The sequence below is a fragment of the Salmo salar genome, chromosome ssa15 (assembly GCF_905237065.1).
Source record: "Salmo salar chromosome ssa15, Ssal_v3.1, whole genome shotgun sequence".
In the NCBI taxonomy this organism is placed as follows: Eukaryota; Metazoa; Chordata; class Actinopteri; order Salmoniformes; family Salmonidae; genus Salmo; species Salmo salar.
In genome coordinates this window covers 1529910-1547980 of record NC_059456.1, presented here as the reverse complement: position 1 = coordinate 1547980, position 18071 = coordinate 1529910, and the positions used below count along the sequence as shown (strand labels likewise).

The window sequence follows — 18071 nt, the reverse complement described above, 5'->3', positions numbered from 1 at the left end:
GAGTCTAGACTGAATGTTCAATATCTCATATATTGAGCAATCTTTTGGTAGCAAGTATTTTATATAATAGCTTAAATTGAAATAAACGGATTGATGTGTATTGGGACGAGTCTTGTCCTTGAGGCAGAGACTGTGGCAGAACAGTCAAAATTGGCTTATTGTATAAATGTATTTAAACAAAAATGTGCTTTTTGGTCAAAATTGAAGGTTAGGGTTAGACATTAGAGTTAGCAGTGTGGTTAAGGTTAAGGTTAGGGTTAAGGTTAGGTTTAGCTTGTGACCATTGCAGAGCTGCCCCCAGAACCAGATTCATGACGAAAAATGCTAACCTTCGCCTCTTAAGGGGAAAGTAATCTAAAAGTAACTGAAAGTAATCAGATTAATCCAAAAGTTACGTTACCGATTACAATTTTAGAATGGTAACCAGTAACGGATGACATTTATAAAGTAACCTACCTAGGGATCCTGAGAGGTGCATCAGTCTAAGGCACTGCATCGCAGTTCTGGAGGCATCACTACAGACCCGGGTTTGATCCCAGACTGTATCACAACCGGCCGTGATCTGGAGTCCCATAGGGCGGCGCACAATTGGCCCAGTGTTGTCCGTGTTAGGGGAGGGTTTGGCCGGGGTAGGCTGTCATTGTTCTTGTTAAGAATTTGTTCTTAACTGACTTGCCAAGTTTCTATCTGGTTTTAGTCATTAAAGTTTACACAATTATTATTATTATTTTATAATATTTTTGGGAGTGGCGGCCAGCCGCTGCTAAATGAATATAGGGGGAACACTGGTACAAGGCCTCTATAGATGCTTCAGATATGTGTCATAGTGCTTGTTAACACTTCCTGAATGTGTAATAAAGCCCGCACAAGTAGTTTAAAGTGGGGCCCTAGTTTTTATATTGGGGGATTTTACCGTTTTATAGTGATAATATCATGCTGAAAATATGTATGTAATGCTAGACTGATGAATGAGACACTAGACTGATGAATAAGACCCTAGACTGATGAATAAGACACTAGACTGATGAATAAGACACTAGAACTAGACCGATGAATAAGACACTAGACTGATGAATAAGACACTAGAACTAGACTGATGAATAAGATGCTAGACTGATGAATAAGACACTAGACTGATGAATAAGACACTAGAACTAGACTGATGAATAAGATGCTAGACTGATGAATAAGACACTAGACTGATGAATAAGACACTAGAACTAGACTGATGAATAAGATGATAGACTGATGAATAAGACGCTAGACTGATGAATAAAACACTAGAACTAGACTGATGAATAAGACACTAGACTGATGAATAAGATACTAGACTGATGAATAAGACACTAGAACTAGACTGATGAATAAGACGCTAGACTGATGGATAAGACACTAGACTGATGAATAAGACACTAGAACTAGACTGATGAATAAGACACTAGACTGATGAATAAGACACTAGAACTAGACTGATGAATAAGACACTAGACTGATGAATAAGATACTAGACTGATGAATAAGACACTAGAACTAGACTGATGAATAAGACGCTAGACTGATGAATAAGACGCTAGACTGATAAATAGGACGCTAGACTGATGAATACGACGCTAGACTGATGAATAAGACACTAGACTGATGAATAAGACACTAGACTGATGAATAAGACGCTAGACTGATGAATAAGATGCTAGACTGATGAATAAGACGCTAGACTGATGAATAAGACGCTAGACTGATGAATAAGACACTAGAACTAGACTGATGAATAAGACACTAGACTGATGAATAAGACACTAGAACTAGACTGATGAATAAGATGCTAGACATGAATAAGACGCTAGACTGATGAATAAGACACTAGAACTAGACTGATGAATAAGATGCTAGACTGATGAATAAGACACTAGACTGATGAATAAGACACTAGACTGATGAATAAGACACTAGAACTAGACTGATGAATAAGATGATAGACTGATGAATAAGACGCTAGACTGATGAATAAGATGCTAGACTGATGAATAAGACGCTAGACTGATGAATAAGATGTGTATCAGTACTAACTCATTCAACTGTTTTATTTGAATGAATACAGTAACTGTGTAAATGAACGCCATATGGCTGGGGTTGAGAGGATTTGAGGAGGGGAAGCTGCTGGGTGTCATGAGGTCAGCAATGTGATCATCCTCAACCCGTTACACACACACACACACACACACACACACACACACACACACACACACACACACACACACACACACACACACACACACACACACACACACACACACACACACACACACACAGAAATAAACACAAATATTCTGTAAATGCATACAGCTATTCAACAACATATACACAAGTGTGCACACACAGACAAACGTAATACCCGAGACCTCCAGCTCTCCTCGCCCCAGTAATGATGTCCAGTATCCTGTATGCCCTAAGCTCCTCCCCTGCTGGGCTCAGACAGACAGACAGACAGACAGACAGACAGACAGACAGACAGACAGACAGACAGACAGACAGACAGACAGTAATGATGTCCAGTATCCTGTATGCCCTAAGTTCCTCCCCTGCTGGGCTCAGACAGACAGACAGACAGACAGACAGACAGACAGACAGACAGACAGACAGACAGACAGACAGACAGACAGACAGACAGACAGTAATGCTCCTCCCCTGCTGGGCTCAGACAGACAGACAGACAGTAATGAGCCAAGCACTAAGAGCCTTCAGGGTGCGTCCACACGCACGCACGCGGTCAGCCATGACCAGCCACGGGGAGGGATGTTGAGACTTCAGCCATTATAGAATGTGTTGACACAATATTTCAACTAGATAGAGATTTATACAACATCACATAACTACTACTTTAAATCCTTCATGTGTCTTATTGACAATAACACATACCATGATATTAGCCTTCTTATCTTGTACCATGAGATGGTGTATTCTCTCCCTGACAAAAACACAAGTGGATATGATTTTCGGCATGCTTCGGCTAGGTATTGGACATAGACTAAATAACCATAATCTCCGGAAGTCTGGGAATACTGGCTCACTTTGCTATTCCATTAGTCATAATTCCGATGTGCGCACTGTTTCTGTAAACAGCGCTCGGGACTGCGTCGGGGCGGTATTTTACAAAGTCAGAGTTCGACTTTTCAAACAGAATGACGATTCAAAAAAGAAACTCTTAAAGACGTTTAAATAGGCAATAAACACAATTGACAATCTATCCTCACTCCTCAACTCATCTGCCTACAATAGCTGTCATTTGGAATAGATGGGCTAGATGGTTTAACAGTAAATCAATAGTCAACTACAGATGGTTATATAGCCCCTAACTGAGGCATCTAAACTGTGCAAATACAAGCGCAAATATTTGGCCAAATACTTCAGGCGTCATTCTTATTGGCCGGGAGGGCGAAAATCAACAGGTGAATTCACAAGGTTATAAACGCCATTGGTTGCTCCGTAAAGGTAGCCTATAGCCACTGGCCGTAAAACTCATCCAACATTTATTACAGTAGCACACAGCATATTGTGGTGACGCAGCGCATAACGATACAGAGATGGGCTAAAAGTTACAATCTATTCTGTTAAAACTATAGTTGACTTACTCCGATGGCTTCGCCTTTGCTTGGATACGCAGCCACTTTCCCGACTCCTTTCACAGGCATTCTGCTCTGTGGAAGTTGTGAAACCCTGTAGCTTTATGTTATCGGTAAAACAAGTGTTTTATGGCTTGTAGAACTGGTATCTCTTAAAATATACCCTAGTCTTTAAAATGAACCGGCTTGTGACAGTGATCCTAGAAATTCATCTAGCTCGCTGCCGTTCCTCCGACGTCAGAGTCCGTGTTGCTTTAAAATTATTATAGCGATTTCCGTGGGAGCCGAAACATTCTTGCCAACTGAGGAGCGACTTTCAGCTGAGCCAGACTACTTTATGACTACAGAGACGAAACGGGGACGGGGGAGGGGGCCTACTAATGTTACCCGTTTCTATATCAACTTCAATGGGCATCTACAAACGGATCCAATAACTGGCATATGAATTAGTCATTTTTCTGTAATCGTCTTCCGATACAGAACATTTGTATATATATTTTGTACGGATAATATTTTACTCCACCCCTCTCTGACAGTGTGGATTCTTCCGGAATAGATTCATCGATTTTAAAATGTTCTCTAAAGTTCAGTACAATTGTATCAAATCAATTCACTGGGGGCCTTGAAAGCCTAGTGTGATACACAGATTGCAGAGTTTCTATAAATAGACGTTTTAGCACAAAGTATAGTGCTCGGTGCACACAGCGAGTTATACATATCTCCACTAGCTTCGGTGTTATAACGACACATCCAGAATTCAAAAAGTGGAAAATTAAATCCTGTGAGGGAGACAGCCTGTAGTCTTGTACTGAACTTTCCTTCCCCCCAGAATGGATTCATTGAATATCTCTCATACCAGGCTTCCCCAACTGACGAGCCACGGGAACAGGGAGGAGTCAAGCGCAAGTGTTAGTTCAGGAACGTTTTTTTGTTTGCGGTATCCCAGTCAATCAATCAATCAATCACATTTCTTTATAAAGCCCTTTTTACTTCAGCAGATGTCACAAAGTGCTGTACAAGAAACCCAGCCAAAAACCCCAAAGAGCAAGAAATGCAGGTGTAGAAGTCCTATACAATTAGCATATCTCCTATACAATTAACATATCTCCTATACAATTAACATATCTAATATAGGATTCATGCGCCTTGGTAGGACTGCAGGGCTGCAACAATACGTTTAAACAGACAAGTAAGTCGGCATTGGATTCAATAACTGTTATTTATCTCCATAAGGGTGTCAAGGTGCTTTGCAACGTGTGTGTGTCCGTACAGTACCAGTCAAATGATTGAGCAAACGGAATTATTATTATTCCTGTTTTTTTTTTTTTTTACAATTTTCTACATTGTAGAATAATAGTGAAGACATCAAAACTATGATGTAGTAACCAAAAAAGTGTTAAATCAAAATATCTTTTATATTGAGATCCAGAAAAGAGCTGTTAAATTCTACAACCACCTAAAAGGAAGCAATTCCCAAACCTTCCATAACAAAGCATCACCTACAGAGAGATGAACCTGGAGAAGAGTCTCCTAAGCAAGCTGGTCCTGGGGCTCTGTTCACAAACAGACCCCACAGAGCCCCAGGACAGCAACACAATTAGACCCAACCAAATCATGGAAAGAATTAACAAAAAAAAACTGAGCAAACGCGAATGCTATTTGGCCCTAAACAGAGAGAACACAGTGACAGAATACCTGACCACTGTGACTGACCTAAAAAAATTTTGAATACAAATTCAATTTTTTGTTGTTGATAAACTCCCATATCTATTGGGTGAAATACCACAGTGTGCCATCACAGCAGCAAGATTTGTGACCTGTTTCCACAAGAAAAGGGCAACCAGTGAAGAACAAACACCATTGTATATACAACCCATATTTATGTTTATTTATTTTCTGTTTGTACTTTAACTATTTGCACATCGTTACAACACTTTATCTAGCCATAATATAACATTTCAAATGTCTCTAATCATTTTGAACTTTTGTGAGTGTAATGTTTATTGTTCATTTTTGATTGTTTGTATATTTAACTTTCATTTATTATCTATTTCATTTGCTTTGGCAATGTTAACATATGTTTACCATGCCAATATAGCCCCTTGAATTGAATTGAGAGGGAGAGAGAGATAGAGAGAGGGGGGGACAGAGTCGAAGAGAGGAAGAGAGAGAGGGGGAGAGAGGGATAGAGAGAGGGGAAGATAAAGAGAGAGAGGAATAGAGGGACAGGAAGAGAGAGAGGGGGAGAGAGGGGAAGATAAAGAGAGAGAGGAATAGAGGGAAAGGGAGAGGGAGAGAGAGAGGGGAAGAGAGGGAGAGAGAAAGGGGAAGATAAAGAGAGAGAGGAATAGAGAGAGGGAGAAAGAGGTTTGAAGAGAGCTATAGTTATTGAAGGGGGATCTACTGTACAGTAGGTGTAGGTGTGTGGTTGACTGTCTGTGAGACATAAAGTGTTAACAAACCCTGACAACCAATCAAACCATGCAGGTAGAAATCCCAACAGACCTGCTGTTTCCCTGCCCCAGAAAACATATCCCTCCGAATAAATACAGTCAAAGTATCTGACAGTAAAAACGGATGACAAAGTTTAACTACAGGTTGCCTGCCCCAGATAATAGCGTCAGCAAAACATATAAATGATTTAAAGTAAAGGAGCCTAAACACAGCCACGCATACCAAAGCCCAAGCACGTCACATGTTTTACCAGGCACAGTGTAATCCCAGTGCAGGCAGGGCCAGGCAGGCGTTGTGGCTGAGGCTGGGACTGAAGGCCAGGAAGTTCATAGAGACAGCAGGGAAGTTTCTCCCATATTGGAAGATGGTTAGTGTTATCTGGAATCCTTGGGACGTCCCTGCCCAAGATGAATGCACTAACTGTAAGTGGCTCTGGATTAGAGCGTCTGCTAAATGACTAAAATGTCAATATACTAACCTTAAACTTTACCCTAGCCCTAACCTTAACCTTAATTGTCAGAGACTCCAGTCAGTCAAGTTATAGACTGTTTTCTCTGCTACCGCACGGCAAGCGGTACCGGAGCGCCAAGTCTAGGACCAAAAGGCTCCTCAACAGCTTCTACCCCCAAGCCATTAGACTGATGAACAATTCATAAAATCGCCACAGGACAAATTACATTGACACCCCCCCACCCCCCCTCCTTTTGTACACTGCTGCTACTCGCTGTTTGTTTGTTATCTATGCATAGTCACTTCGCCCCCACCTACATATACAGATTACCTCAACTAGCCTGTACCCCTGCACACTGACTCGGGACCGGTGACCCCTGTATAAAGCCTCGTTATTGTTATTCTTATTGTGTTACTTTTTATTATAACTTTTTATTTTAGTCTACTTTGTAAATATTTTCTTCTTCTTGAACTGCGCTGTTGGTTAAGGCCTTGTAAGTAAGCATTTCACGGTAAAGTCTACACTTGTTGTATTCAGCACATGTGACAAATAAAGTTTGATTTGATTTGATTTTGAACCTTAACCCTAACCTTAACCCTAACCTTAACCGTTTAAAATGTAAATTGAAATGAGGCAATGTCAGAGTTGGGACGTCCCAAGGTTTAGCTTGATCACGAGTAGGGAGCCTTGTTATCATTGTCACCAGCCAGCACGTCCCTCGTGTGACCACCGCCCTCCCAGGGCCAGGCAGAGGACTCTTGTTAGCCCCCTAACCTTCTCTTTTCCGCATGAGGTCTCCCTCACTTCCCATTAGCGTTACTCTGTTACATACACAGGGCTGGGGCTGGGGGGTGACGGTGCTAAACACAGGGCCGGCTGGGGGTGGTGGTGCTAAACACAGGGCCGGCTGGGGGGTGACGGTGCTAAACACAAGGCCGGCTGGGGGGTGACGGTGCTAAACACAAGTCCGGGGCTGGGGGGTGATGGTGCTAAACACAGGGCCGGCTGGGGGGTGATGGTGCTAAACACAGGGCCGGCTGGGGGGTGATGGTGCTAAACACAGGGCCGGCTGGGGGTGATGGTGCTAAACACAGGGCCGGCTGGGGGGTGGTGGTGCTAAACACAAGGCTGGCTGGGGGGTCGTGGTGCTAAACACAGGGCCAGGGATGGGGGGTGATGGTGCTAAACACAGAGCCGGCTGGGGGTGGTGGTGCTAAACACAAGGCCGGCTGGAGGGTGGTGGTGCTAAACACAGGGCCGGCTGGGGGGTGATGGTGCTAAACACAAGGCCGGCTGGAGGGTGGTGGGGCTAAACACAGGGCCTGGGGGTGGTGGTGCTAAACACAGGGCCTGGGGGGTGATGGTGCTAAACACAAGGCTGGGGGTGGTGGTGCTAAACACAAGGCCGGCTGGGGGGTGATGGTGCTAAACACAGGGCCGGCTGGGGGGTGATGGTGCTAAACACAGGGCCGGCTGGGGGTGGTGGTGCTAAACACAGGGCAGGCTGGGGGTGATGGTGCTAAACACAGGGCCGGCTGGGGGGTGGTGGTGCTAAACACAGGGCCGGCTGGGGGGTGGTGGTGCTAAACACAGGGCCGGCTGGGGGGTGGTGGTGCTAAACACAGGGCCGGCTGGGGGTGGTGGTGCTAAACACAGGGCCGGCTGGGGGGTGGTGGTGCTAAACACAAGGCTGGGGGTGGTGGTGCTAAACACAGGGCCGGCTGGGGGGTGGTGGTGCTAAACACAAGGCTGGGGGGTGGTGGTGCTAAACACAGGGCCTGGGGGTGGTGGTGCTAAACACAAGGCTGGGGGGTGATGGTGCTAAACACAGGGCCGGGGCTGGGGGTGGTGGTGCTAAAACAGGGCCGGCTGGGGGTGATGGTGCTAAACACAGGGCCGGCTGGGGGTGATGGTGCTGAACACAAGGCTGGGGGGTGGTGGTGCTAAACACAAGGCTGGGGATGGGGGGTGATGGTGCTAAACACAAGTCCGGGGCTGGGGGGTTTTGGTGCTAAACACAAGGCTGGGGATGGGGGGTGGTGGTGCTAAACACAAGGCTGGGGATGGGGGGTGATGGTGCTAAACACAGGGCCGGCTGGGGGTGGTGGTGCTAAACAAAGGGCCGGCTGGGGGTGGTGGTGCTAAACACAAGGCTGGGGGTGGTGGTGCTAAACACAAGGCTGGATATGGGGGGTGATGGTGCTAAACACAAGTCCGGGGTTGGGGGGTTTTGGTGCTAAACACAAGGCTGGGGGTGGGGGGTGATGGTGCTAAACACAGGGCCGGCTGGGGGTGGTGGTACTAAACACAAGGCTGGCTGAGGGGTGGTGGTGCTAAACACAAGGCCGGCTGGGGGGTGATGGTGCTAAACACAAGGCTGGGGGGTGGTGGTGCTAAACACAAGGCCGACTGAGGGGTGGTGGTGCTAAACACAGGGCCGGCTGGGGGTGAAGGTGCTAAACACAAGGCTGGGGGGTGGTGGTGCTAAACACAAGGCTGGGGCTGGGGGGTGATGGTGCTAAACACAGGGCCGGCTGGGGGGTGATGGTGCTAAACACAAGGCTGGGGAGTGGTGGTGCTAAACACAGGGCCGGCTGGGGGGTGATGGTGCTAAACACAAGGCTGGGGGTGGTGGTGCTAAACACAAGGCTGGGGCTGGGGGGTGATGGTGCTAAACACAGGGCCGGCTGGGGGGTGGTGGTGCTAAACACAGGGCCGGCTGGGGGGTGAAGGTGCTAAACACAAGTCCGTGGCTGGGGGGTGATGGTGCTAAACACAGGGCCGGCTGGGGGGTGACGGTGCTAAACACAGGGCCGGCTGGGGGGTGACGGTGCTAAACACAGTGCCGGCTGGGGGTGATGGTGATAAACACAGGGCCGGCTGGGGGGTGATGGTGCTAAACACAAGGCTGGCTGGGGGTGATGGTGCTAAACACAGGGCCGGCTGGGGGGGTGGTGCTAAACACAGGGCTGGCTGGGGGGTGGTGCTAAACACAAGGCTGGGGGTGAAGGTGCTAAACACAAGTCCGTGGCTGGGGGGTGATGGTGCTAAATACAGGGCCGGCTGGGGGGTGATGGTGCTAAACACAGGGCCGGCTGGGGGGTGGTGGTGCTAAACACAGGGCCTGGGGGTGACGGTGCTAAACTCAGGGCCGGCTGGGGGGGTGATGGTGCTAAACACAGGGCTGGCTGGGGGTGATGGTGCTAAACACAGGGCCGGCTGGGGGTGGTGGTGCTAAACACAGGGCCGGTAAGGGGGTGATGGTGCTAAACACAGGGCCGGCTGGGGGGTGATGGTGCTAAACACAGGGCCGGCTGGGGGTGATGGTGCTAAACACAAGGCTGGCTGGGGGTGATGGTGCTAAACACAGGGCCGGCTGGGGGTGGTGGTGCTAAACACAGGGCTGGCTGGGGGTGGTGCTAAACACAAGGCTGGGGGGTGAAGGTGCTAAACACAAGTCCGTGGCTGGGGGGTGATGGTGCTAAACACAGGGCCGGCTGGGGGTGATGGTGCTAAACACAGGGCCGGCTGGGGGGTGGTGGTGCTAAACACAGGGCCTGGGGGGTGACGGTGCTAAACACAGGGCCGGCTGGGGGGTGATGGTGCTAAACACAGGGCCGGCTGGGGGTGATGGTGCTAAACACAGGGCTGGCTGGGGGTGATGGTGCTAAACACAGGGCCGGCTGGGGGTGGTGGTGCTAAACACAGGGCCGGCTGGGGGGTGATGGTGCTAAACACAGGGCCGAGGCTGGGGGTGATGGTGCTAAACACAAGGCCGGCTGGGGGTGATGGTGCTAAACACAAGGCCGGCTGGGGGGTGGTGGTGCTAAACACAAGGCTGGGGATGGGGGTCGTGGTGCTAAACACAGGGCCGGGGCTGGGGGGTGATGGTGCTAAACACAGGGCCGGCTGGGGGGTGGTGGTGCTAAACACAAGGGCGGGGCTGGGGGGTGATGGTGCTAAACACAAGGCTGGGGCTGGGGGGTGATGGTGCTAAACACAGGGCTGGGGGGTGGTGGTGCTAAACACAGGGCTGGGGGGTGATGGTGCTAAACACAGGCTGGGGAGTGGTGGTGCTAAACACAGGGCCGGCTGGGGGGTGATGGTGCTAAATACAGGGCCGGCTGGGGGTGATGATGCTAAACACAGGGCCGGCTGGGGGGTGGTGGTGCTAAACACAAGGCCGGCTGGGGGGTGATGGTGCTAAACACAAGTCTGGGGCCGGGGGGTGATGGTGCTAAACACAGGGCCGGCTGGGGGGTGATGGTGCTAAACACAAGGCCGGCTGGGGGGTGATGGTGCTAAACACAGGGCCGGGGCTGGGGGGTGATGGTGCTAAACACAGGGCCGGCTGGGGGGCACTAGGGCTGGGGGTGGCCAGTGGGGCTGAGCTGGGGAACCAGTGGGTGTGGTGTGCTGTTGGCGGTCATGGTGCTGCTCGTGGTGGTCTGTACAAGCATGTGTTTTTGTGTGAGAGAGAGAGAGTCACAGTCTACTTGAACAGAGCAATACTCAATCATGAGACATCAAAGCCAAAATAACTGAGTTATATTAAGAAATGCTGTAGATGGATGGAAGGTAGTTTGGAAACCTACCAAAAAACAATTAGGTAACAACAAATTCAAACCCTTTTAGACAACTTCCTGGATAAAACGTTCCACTGTAATAGTGAAGGTGTAAACTTGGCAGTAGAAAATCTTAACAGTATATTTTACCTCTCAGCTTCCCAATCAAATCTAAAAATCTCAAATAGAAAACCGAAGAAAATGAACAATGAGAAATGGTTTGATGAAGAATGCAAAAACCTAAGAAAGAAATTGAGAAACCTGTCCAACCAAAAACATACAGACCCAGAAAACCTGAGTCTACTCCTTCACTATGATGAATCACTAAAACAATACAGAAATACACTACGGAAAAAGAAGGAACAGCACGTCAGAAATCAGTTCAATGTAATTGAAGAATCCATAGACTTTAACCACTTCTGGGAAAATTGGAAAACACTAAACAAACAACAACAGGAAGAATTATCTATCCAAAATGGAGATGTATGGGTAACTTCTCTAATCTTTTTGGCTCTATAACAAAGAACAAACAGCAAAAACATATACATGATCAATTACAAATCTTAGAATCAACTATTAAAGACTACCAGAACCCATTGGATTCTCCAATTACCTTGAATGAGCTACAGGACAAAATACAAACCCTCCAACCCAAAAAGGCATCTGGTGTTGATGGTATTCTCAATGAAATGATCAAATATACAGACAACATATTCCAATTGGCTATACTAAAACTCTTTAACATCTTCCTTAGCTCTGGCATCTTCCCCAATATTTGGAACCAAGGACTGATCCCCCCCCAATCCACAAAAGTGGAGACAAATTTGACCACAATAACTACTGTGGGATATGCGTCAACAGCAACCTTGGGAAAATCCACTACATTATCATTAACTGCAGACAAGTACATTTCCTCAGTGAAAACAATGTACCAAATTATCGTACGACAGACTACGTATTCACCTTGCACACCCTAATTGACAAACAAACAAACCAAAACAAAAGCAAAGTCTTCTCATGCTTTGTTGATTTCAAAAAAGCCTTCAACTCAATTTGGCATGAGGGTCTGCTATACAAATTGATGGAAAGTGGTGTGGGGGGGAAAAAACATACAACATTATAAAATCCATGTACACAAACAACAAGTGTGTGGTTAAAATAGGCAGAAAACACACACATTTCTTCCCACAGGGCCGTGGGGTGAGACAGGGATGCAGCTTAAGCCCCACCCTATTCAACATATATATCAACGAATTGGCAAGGGCACTAGAACATTCTGCAGCAGCCGGCCTCACCCTAATAGAATCTGAAGTCAAATGTCTACTGTTTGCTGATGATCTGGTGCCTCTGTCACCAACCAAGGAGGGCCTACAGCAGCACCTAGATCTTCTGCACGGATTCTGTCAGACCTGGGCACTGACAATAAATCTCAGTAAGACCAAAATAATGATGTTCCGAAAAAGGTCCAGTCGCCAGGACCACAAATACAAATTCCATCTAGACACCGTTGCCCTAGAGCACACAAAAAACTATACATACCTTGGCCTAAACATCAGCGCCACGGGTAACTTCCACAAAGCTGTGAACGATCTGAGAGACAAGACAAGAAGGGCCTTCTATGCCATCAAAAGGAACATAAAACTCGACATACCAATTAGGATCTGGCTAAAAATACTTGAATCAGTTATAGAAGCCATTGCCCTTTGTGGTTGTGAGGTCTGGGGTCTGCTCACCAACCAAGAATTCACAAAATGGGACAAACACCAAATTGAGACTCTGCATGCAGAACTCTGCAAAAACGTAGAACATAGAACGTAAAACACCAAATAATGCATGCAGAGCAGAATAGGCCGATACCCACTAATGATCAAAATCCAGAAAAGAGCTGTTAAATTCTACAACCACCTAAAAGGAAGCAAATCCCAAACCTTCCATAACAAAGCCATCACCTACAGAGAGATGAACCTGGAGAAGAGTCCCCTAAGCAAGCTGGTCCTGGGGCTCTGTTCACAAACAGACCCCACAGAGCCCCAGGACAGCAACACAATTAGATCCAACCAAATCATAAGAAAACAAAAAGATAATTACTTGACACATTGGAAAGAATTAACAAAAAAACAGAGCAAACGCGAATGCTATTTGGCCCTAAACAGAGAGTACACAGTGGCAGAATACCTGACCACTGTGACTGACCCAAACTTAAGGAAAGCTTTGACTATGTACAGACTCAGTGAGAATAGCCTTGATATTGAGAAAGTCCTCCGTAGGCAGATGTGGCTCTCAAGAGAAGACAGACTATGTGCACACTGCCCACAAAATTATGTGGAAACTGAGCTGCACTTCCTAACCTCCTGCCAAATGTATGACCATATTAGAGACACATATTTCCCTCAGATTACACAGACACACAAAGAATTCGAAAACAAACCCAATTTTGATAAACTCCCATATCTACTGGGTGAAATAGCAGTGTGCAATCACAGCAGAAAGATTTGTGACCTGTTGCCACAAGAAAAGGTCAACCAGTGAAGAACAAACACCATTGTAAATACAACCCATATTTATGCTTATTTATTTTCCCTTTTGTAATTTAACCATTTGTATATCGTTACAACACTGTATATATACATAATAGGACATTTTAATGTCTTTATTCTTTTGGAACTTCTGTGAGTGTAATGTTTACTGTTCATTTTTATTGTTTATTTCACTTTTGTATATTATCTACCTCACTTGCTTTGGCAATGTTAACATATGTTTCCCATGCCAATAAAGCCCCTTGAATTGAATTGAGAGAGAGAGAGAGAGAGAGAGAGAGAGAGAGAGAGAGAGAGAGAGAGAGAGAGAGACAGAGAGACAGAGAGACAGAGAGACAGATAGAGAAAGAGAGACAGAGAGAGAAAGACAGAGAGAGAGAGAAAGAGAGACAGACAGAGAGAGAGACAGAGAGAGAGAGAGAAATAGAGACACACAGAGAGAGAAAGAGAGACATACAGAGAGAGAGAGAAAGAGAGACAGACAGAGAGAGAGAGACAGAGAGAGAGAGAGAAATAGAGACACAGAGAGAGAGAAAGAGAGACATACAGAGAGAGAGAGAGAGAGAGAGAGAGAGAGAGAGAGAGAGAGAGAATTAGAGACAGAGAGAGAGAGAAAGAGAGACAGAGAGAGAGAGAGAAAGAGAGACAGAAAGGGAGACTAGTTGAGTATCTGGAGCATCAGCATTTGTGGGTTCGATTACAGGCTCAAAATGACCAGAAACAAAGACCTTTCTTCTGAAACTAGTCAGTCTATTCTTGTTCTGAGAAATTAAGGCTATTCCATGCGAGAAATTGGCAAGAACCTGAAGATGTCATACAATGCTGTGTACTACTCCCTTCGCAGAACAGCCCAAACTGGCTCTAACCAGAATAGAAAGAGGAGTGGGAGGCCCCTGGTGCACAACTGAGCAAGACGACATGTACATTAGAGTGCTTAGTTTGAGAAACAGACGCCTCACAAGTCCTCAACTGGCAGCTTCATTAAATAGTACCCGCAAAACATAAGTCTCAACGTCAACAGTGAAGAGGCGACTCCGGGATGCTGGACTTCTAGACAGAGTTCCTGCAATCGAACCCACAAATGCTGATGCTCCAGATACTCAACTAGTCTAAAAAAGGCCAGTTTTATTGCTTCTTTAATCAGAACAGTTTTCAGCTGTGCTAACATAATTGCGAAAGGGTTTTCTAATGATCAATTAGCTTTATAAAATGATAAACTTGGATTAGCTAACACAACGTGTCGTTGGAACACAGGAGTGATGGTTGTTGATAATGGGCCTCTGTACGCCTATGTAGATATTCCATTAAAAATCATCCGTTTCCGGCTACAATAGTCATTTACAACATTAACAATGTCTACACTGTATTTCTGATACATTTTATGTTATTTTAATGGACAAAAAATGTGCTTTCTTTCAAAAACAAGGACATTTCTAAGTGACCCCAAACTTTTGAACGGTAGTGTAGGTCAACTATCAAGTGAACTCCAATGACCTTTCCTGTCATTTTCACACCGAAGTGTCCAACACAGAGAGAGTAGAGAATACAACACAACACCCATGCAATTCAAACATCAACAGTACACACTGAACTGTGTGTGTGTGTGTGTGTGTGTGTGTGTGTGTGTGTGTGTGTGTGTGTGTGTGTGTGTGTGTGTGTGTGTGTGTGTGTGTGTGTGTGTGTGTGTGTGTGTGTGTCTGCCTCTCTAGGAGAGAGGAATAAGCTAGTCTGTGTTAACTGGCTGTGCTTGACAGATATCCTAGGAGTCTGCTGCGTTAATAAGAGACAGACAGACATCTCTCTCTTAAATACATCCTCTGTGTTAGCTGTGGGTAAGTAAACGTCTGACTGGCTACTGTGTGTTAGTTATACTGTGTTGGTGACCTCTAGAGGTTAGGAGAGGACATGAAAGGAGAGCTCAGACAATACTGGAGGGTACATTAAATACATTAAACCATATCCTGAAATATAGAATATCTGTGTGGGAAACATTAAATCATATCCTGATTAGTGCAGTGTTGTGTTGGTGGATGTGTTTTGTCTCCCTGCAGCGCAGCACAGGGAGTTTGGGGATTCTAATCTACAGCGTAGTACAATAAATCATATCCTGAAAATATAGAATATCTCTGTGGGAAACATTAGACAAGCCATGTATTTATAAATCTCACAGGTGAAAGTGTAAATCAACTGTTATTACTGTTTACATGCATAATTAATTCAATGTGATGCAACATGGAACTGTATGTATTCCTTTTAAATGGTACTTTTGGAGAAACGGTAAACAGCGTCTGTGCACTTTCAGTCAGATTAAAATGTCTTTAATTGTGGCCGAGCTTTTGATCAGTCGACCTTCATCAGAGCAACCAGTGTGTGTGAGTGAGCACGGGTGTGTGTGTGTGTGTGTGTGTGTGTGTGTGTGTGTGTGTGTGTGTGTGTGTGTGTGTGTGTGTGTGTGTGTGTGTGTGTGTGTGTGTGTGTGTGTGTGTGTGTGTGTGAGTGAGTGAGTGACTTACATCATTAATGGGTGGTGGCTTTTCAAAAATAATTAGAGGGTGTTTAATATATAGAGCCTCACACCACACAACACTGATGACTAATAAACCAAACAGGAAGAAATAGATCATACAAACATGGTAATACGTTACATGAGAGAGACGTTGTCCGACTTGTGAGGGAGAGACACTGTCTATACACAGTAAGACATGTCAAATCAACATGTCAAATCAACATGTCACATCAACAGACACTGTCACATCAACATGTCAAATCAACATGTCAAATCAACATGTCAAATCAACAGACACTGTCACATCAACAGACACTGTCAAATCAACCGACACTGTCAAATCAACATGTCAAATCAACATGTCAAATCAACAGACACTGTCAAATCAACATGTCAAATCAACATGTCAAATCAACATGTCAAATCAACATGTTAAATCAACAGACACTGTCACATCAACAGACATTGTCACATCAACAGACACTGTCAAATCAACATGTCACATCAACATGTCAAATCAACAGACACTGTCAAATCAACAGACACTGTCAAATCAACATGTCAAATCAACAGACACTGTCAAATCAACAGACACTGTCAAATCAACATGTCAAATCAACATGTCAAATCAACAGACACTGTCAAATCAACATGTCAAATCAACAAGTCAAATCAACATGTCAAATCAACAGACACTGTCACATCAACAGACACTGTCAAATCAACAGACACTGTCAAATCAACATGTCAAATCAACATGTCAAATCAACAGACACTGTCAAATCAACAGACACTGTCACATCAACAGACACTGTCACATCAACAGACACTGTCAAATCAACAGACACTGTCAAATCAACAGACACTGTCAAATCAACAGACACTGTCACAGAAAAACGGAATGAAGCTGCATGTTGTGTTTTTACGCTGTCAGGCGTTTTGAAACAGTAAACAACCAATGAGCTGGCTCCAAACAGAACACCCAGACAGCAGCAGCAGCAGCAGTGCTCAGATCAGATAAACCCCAGGGTTCTGTCCTCTCTCTGTACAATAACTTCTATTGATTAGTAAATGTAAATGCAGCGTTGTGTTGGTTGATGTGTTCTGTGTGCCCTGCAGCGCAGCACAGGGTGTCGGGTATTTGGGATGTGCTAATTAAGTAGGATAAATAGATGGCGGAGTGATCCCTAGGGGAGAGTAGAGGAGCACAGAGCGCTTTGGCAGCCATCAGAGATTCACCCTGACTTTCATCTCCTCTCTATTGGAGGGAGGGAGGGAGCTGGAGAGAGAAAGAGAGAGAGAGAGAGAGAGAGAGAGAGAGAGAGAGAGAATGGGAGAGAGAGAAAGGGAGAGAGAGAGAGAGAAAGGGAGAGAGAGAGGGAAAGAGAGAGAGAGAGAGAGAGAGAGAGAGAGAGCGAGAGAGAGAAAGAGAAAGGGAGAGAAAGAGAAAGAAAGGGAGAGAGAGAAAGGGAGAGAGAGAAAAGGAGCGAGAGAAAAGGAGGGAGAGAGAGAAAGGGAGAGAGAGATTGAGAGAGAGAGGAAGGGAGAGAGAGTGAGACAGAGAGAGAGAGGGAGACAGAGAGAGAAAGGGAGAGAGAGAGAGAGAGAGAGAGAGAGAGAGAGAGAGAGAGAGAGACAATAAGAAGGGTGTATCTTCCATATCATACAGTCCTGGGCGAAAAGATGAAGTGCATTCGGACCAACCAGGAGGCTGGCCAGGAAGGAAATAACTACAAACATCCTCCAATCAAATAGGAAGTGCATCAACCAACAGATCCAATAGGTCATAGGTATTGAAATTGGTTACGGTGAGAGTTTAAGGGATACTTCAGGATTTTGGCAATCAGGCGGGGTTGTATTTGATTGGCAGTGTGAGTGCATATACAGCCGGTAGACGTTGAAAGGTTCTGGATGGTGTTTCGCTAACCCCATGTCTAA

The 18071-nt window shown here is 45.6% G+C and overlaps 1 protein-coding gene across 7 annotated transcripts in view; it reads right to left on the bottom strand.

Moving 5' to 3' along the window:
* Window positions 1-18071, bottom strand: part of tjp2b (tight junction protein 2b (zona occludens 2)) — a 237124-nt gene that overhangs the window by 127145 nt on the left and 91908 nt on the right. The window contains exon 1 of one of the 7 annotated variants that reach the window (XM_045695323.1): window positions 3630-4269. The exons of the other annotated variants lie outside the window; for them this stretch is intronic. Coding sequence (XP_045551279.1) covers window positions 3630-3689 — 60 coding nt within the window. The 5' untranslated portion in view covers window positions 3690-4269. Of the gene's footprint in view, window positions 1-3629; window positions 4270-18071 lie in introns of those variants that run through there. 7 annotated transcript variants of the gene reach the window in all.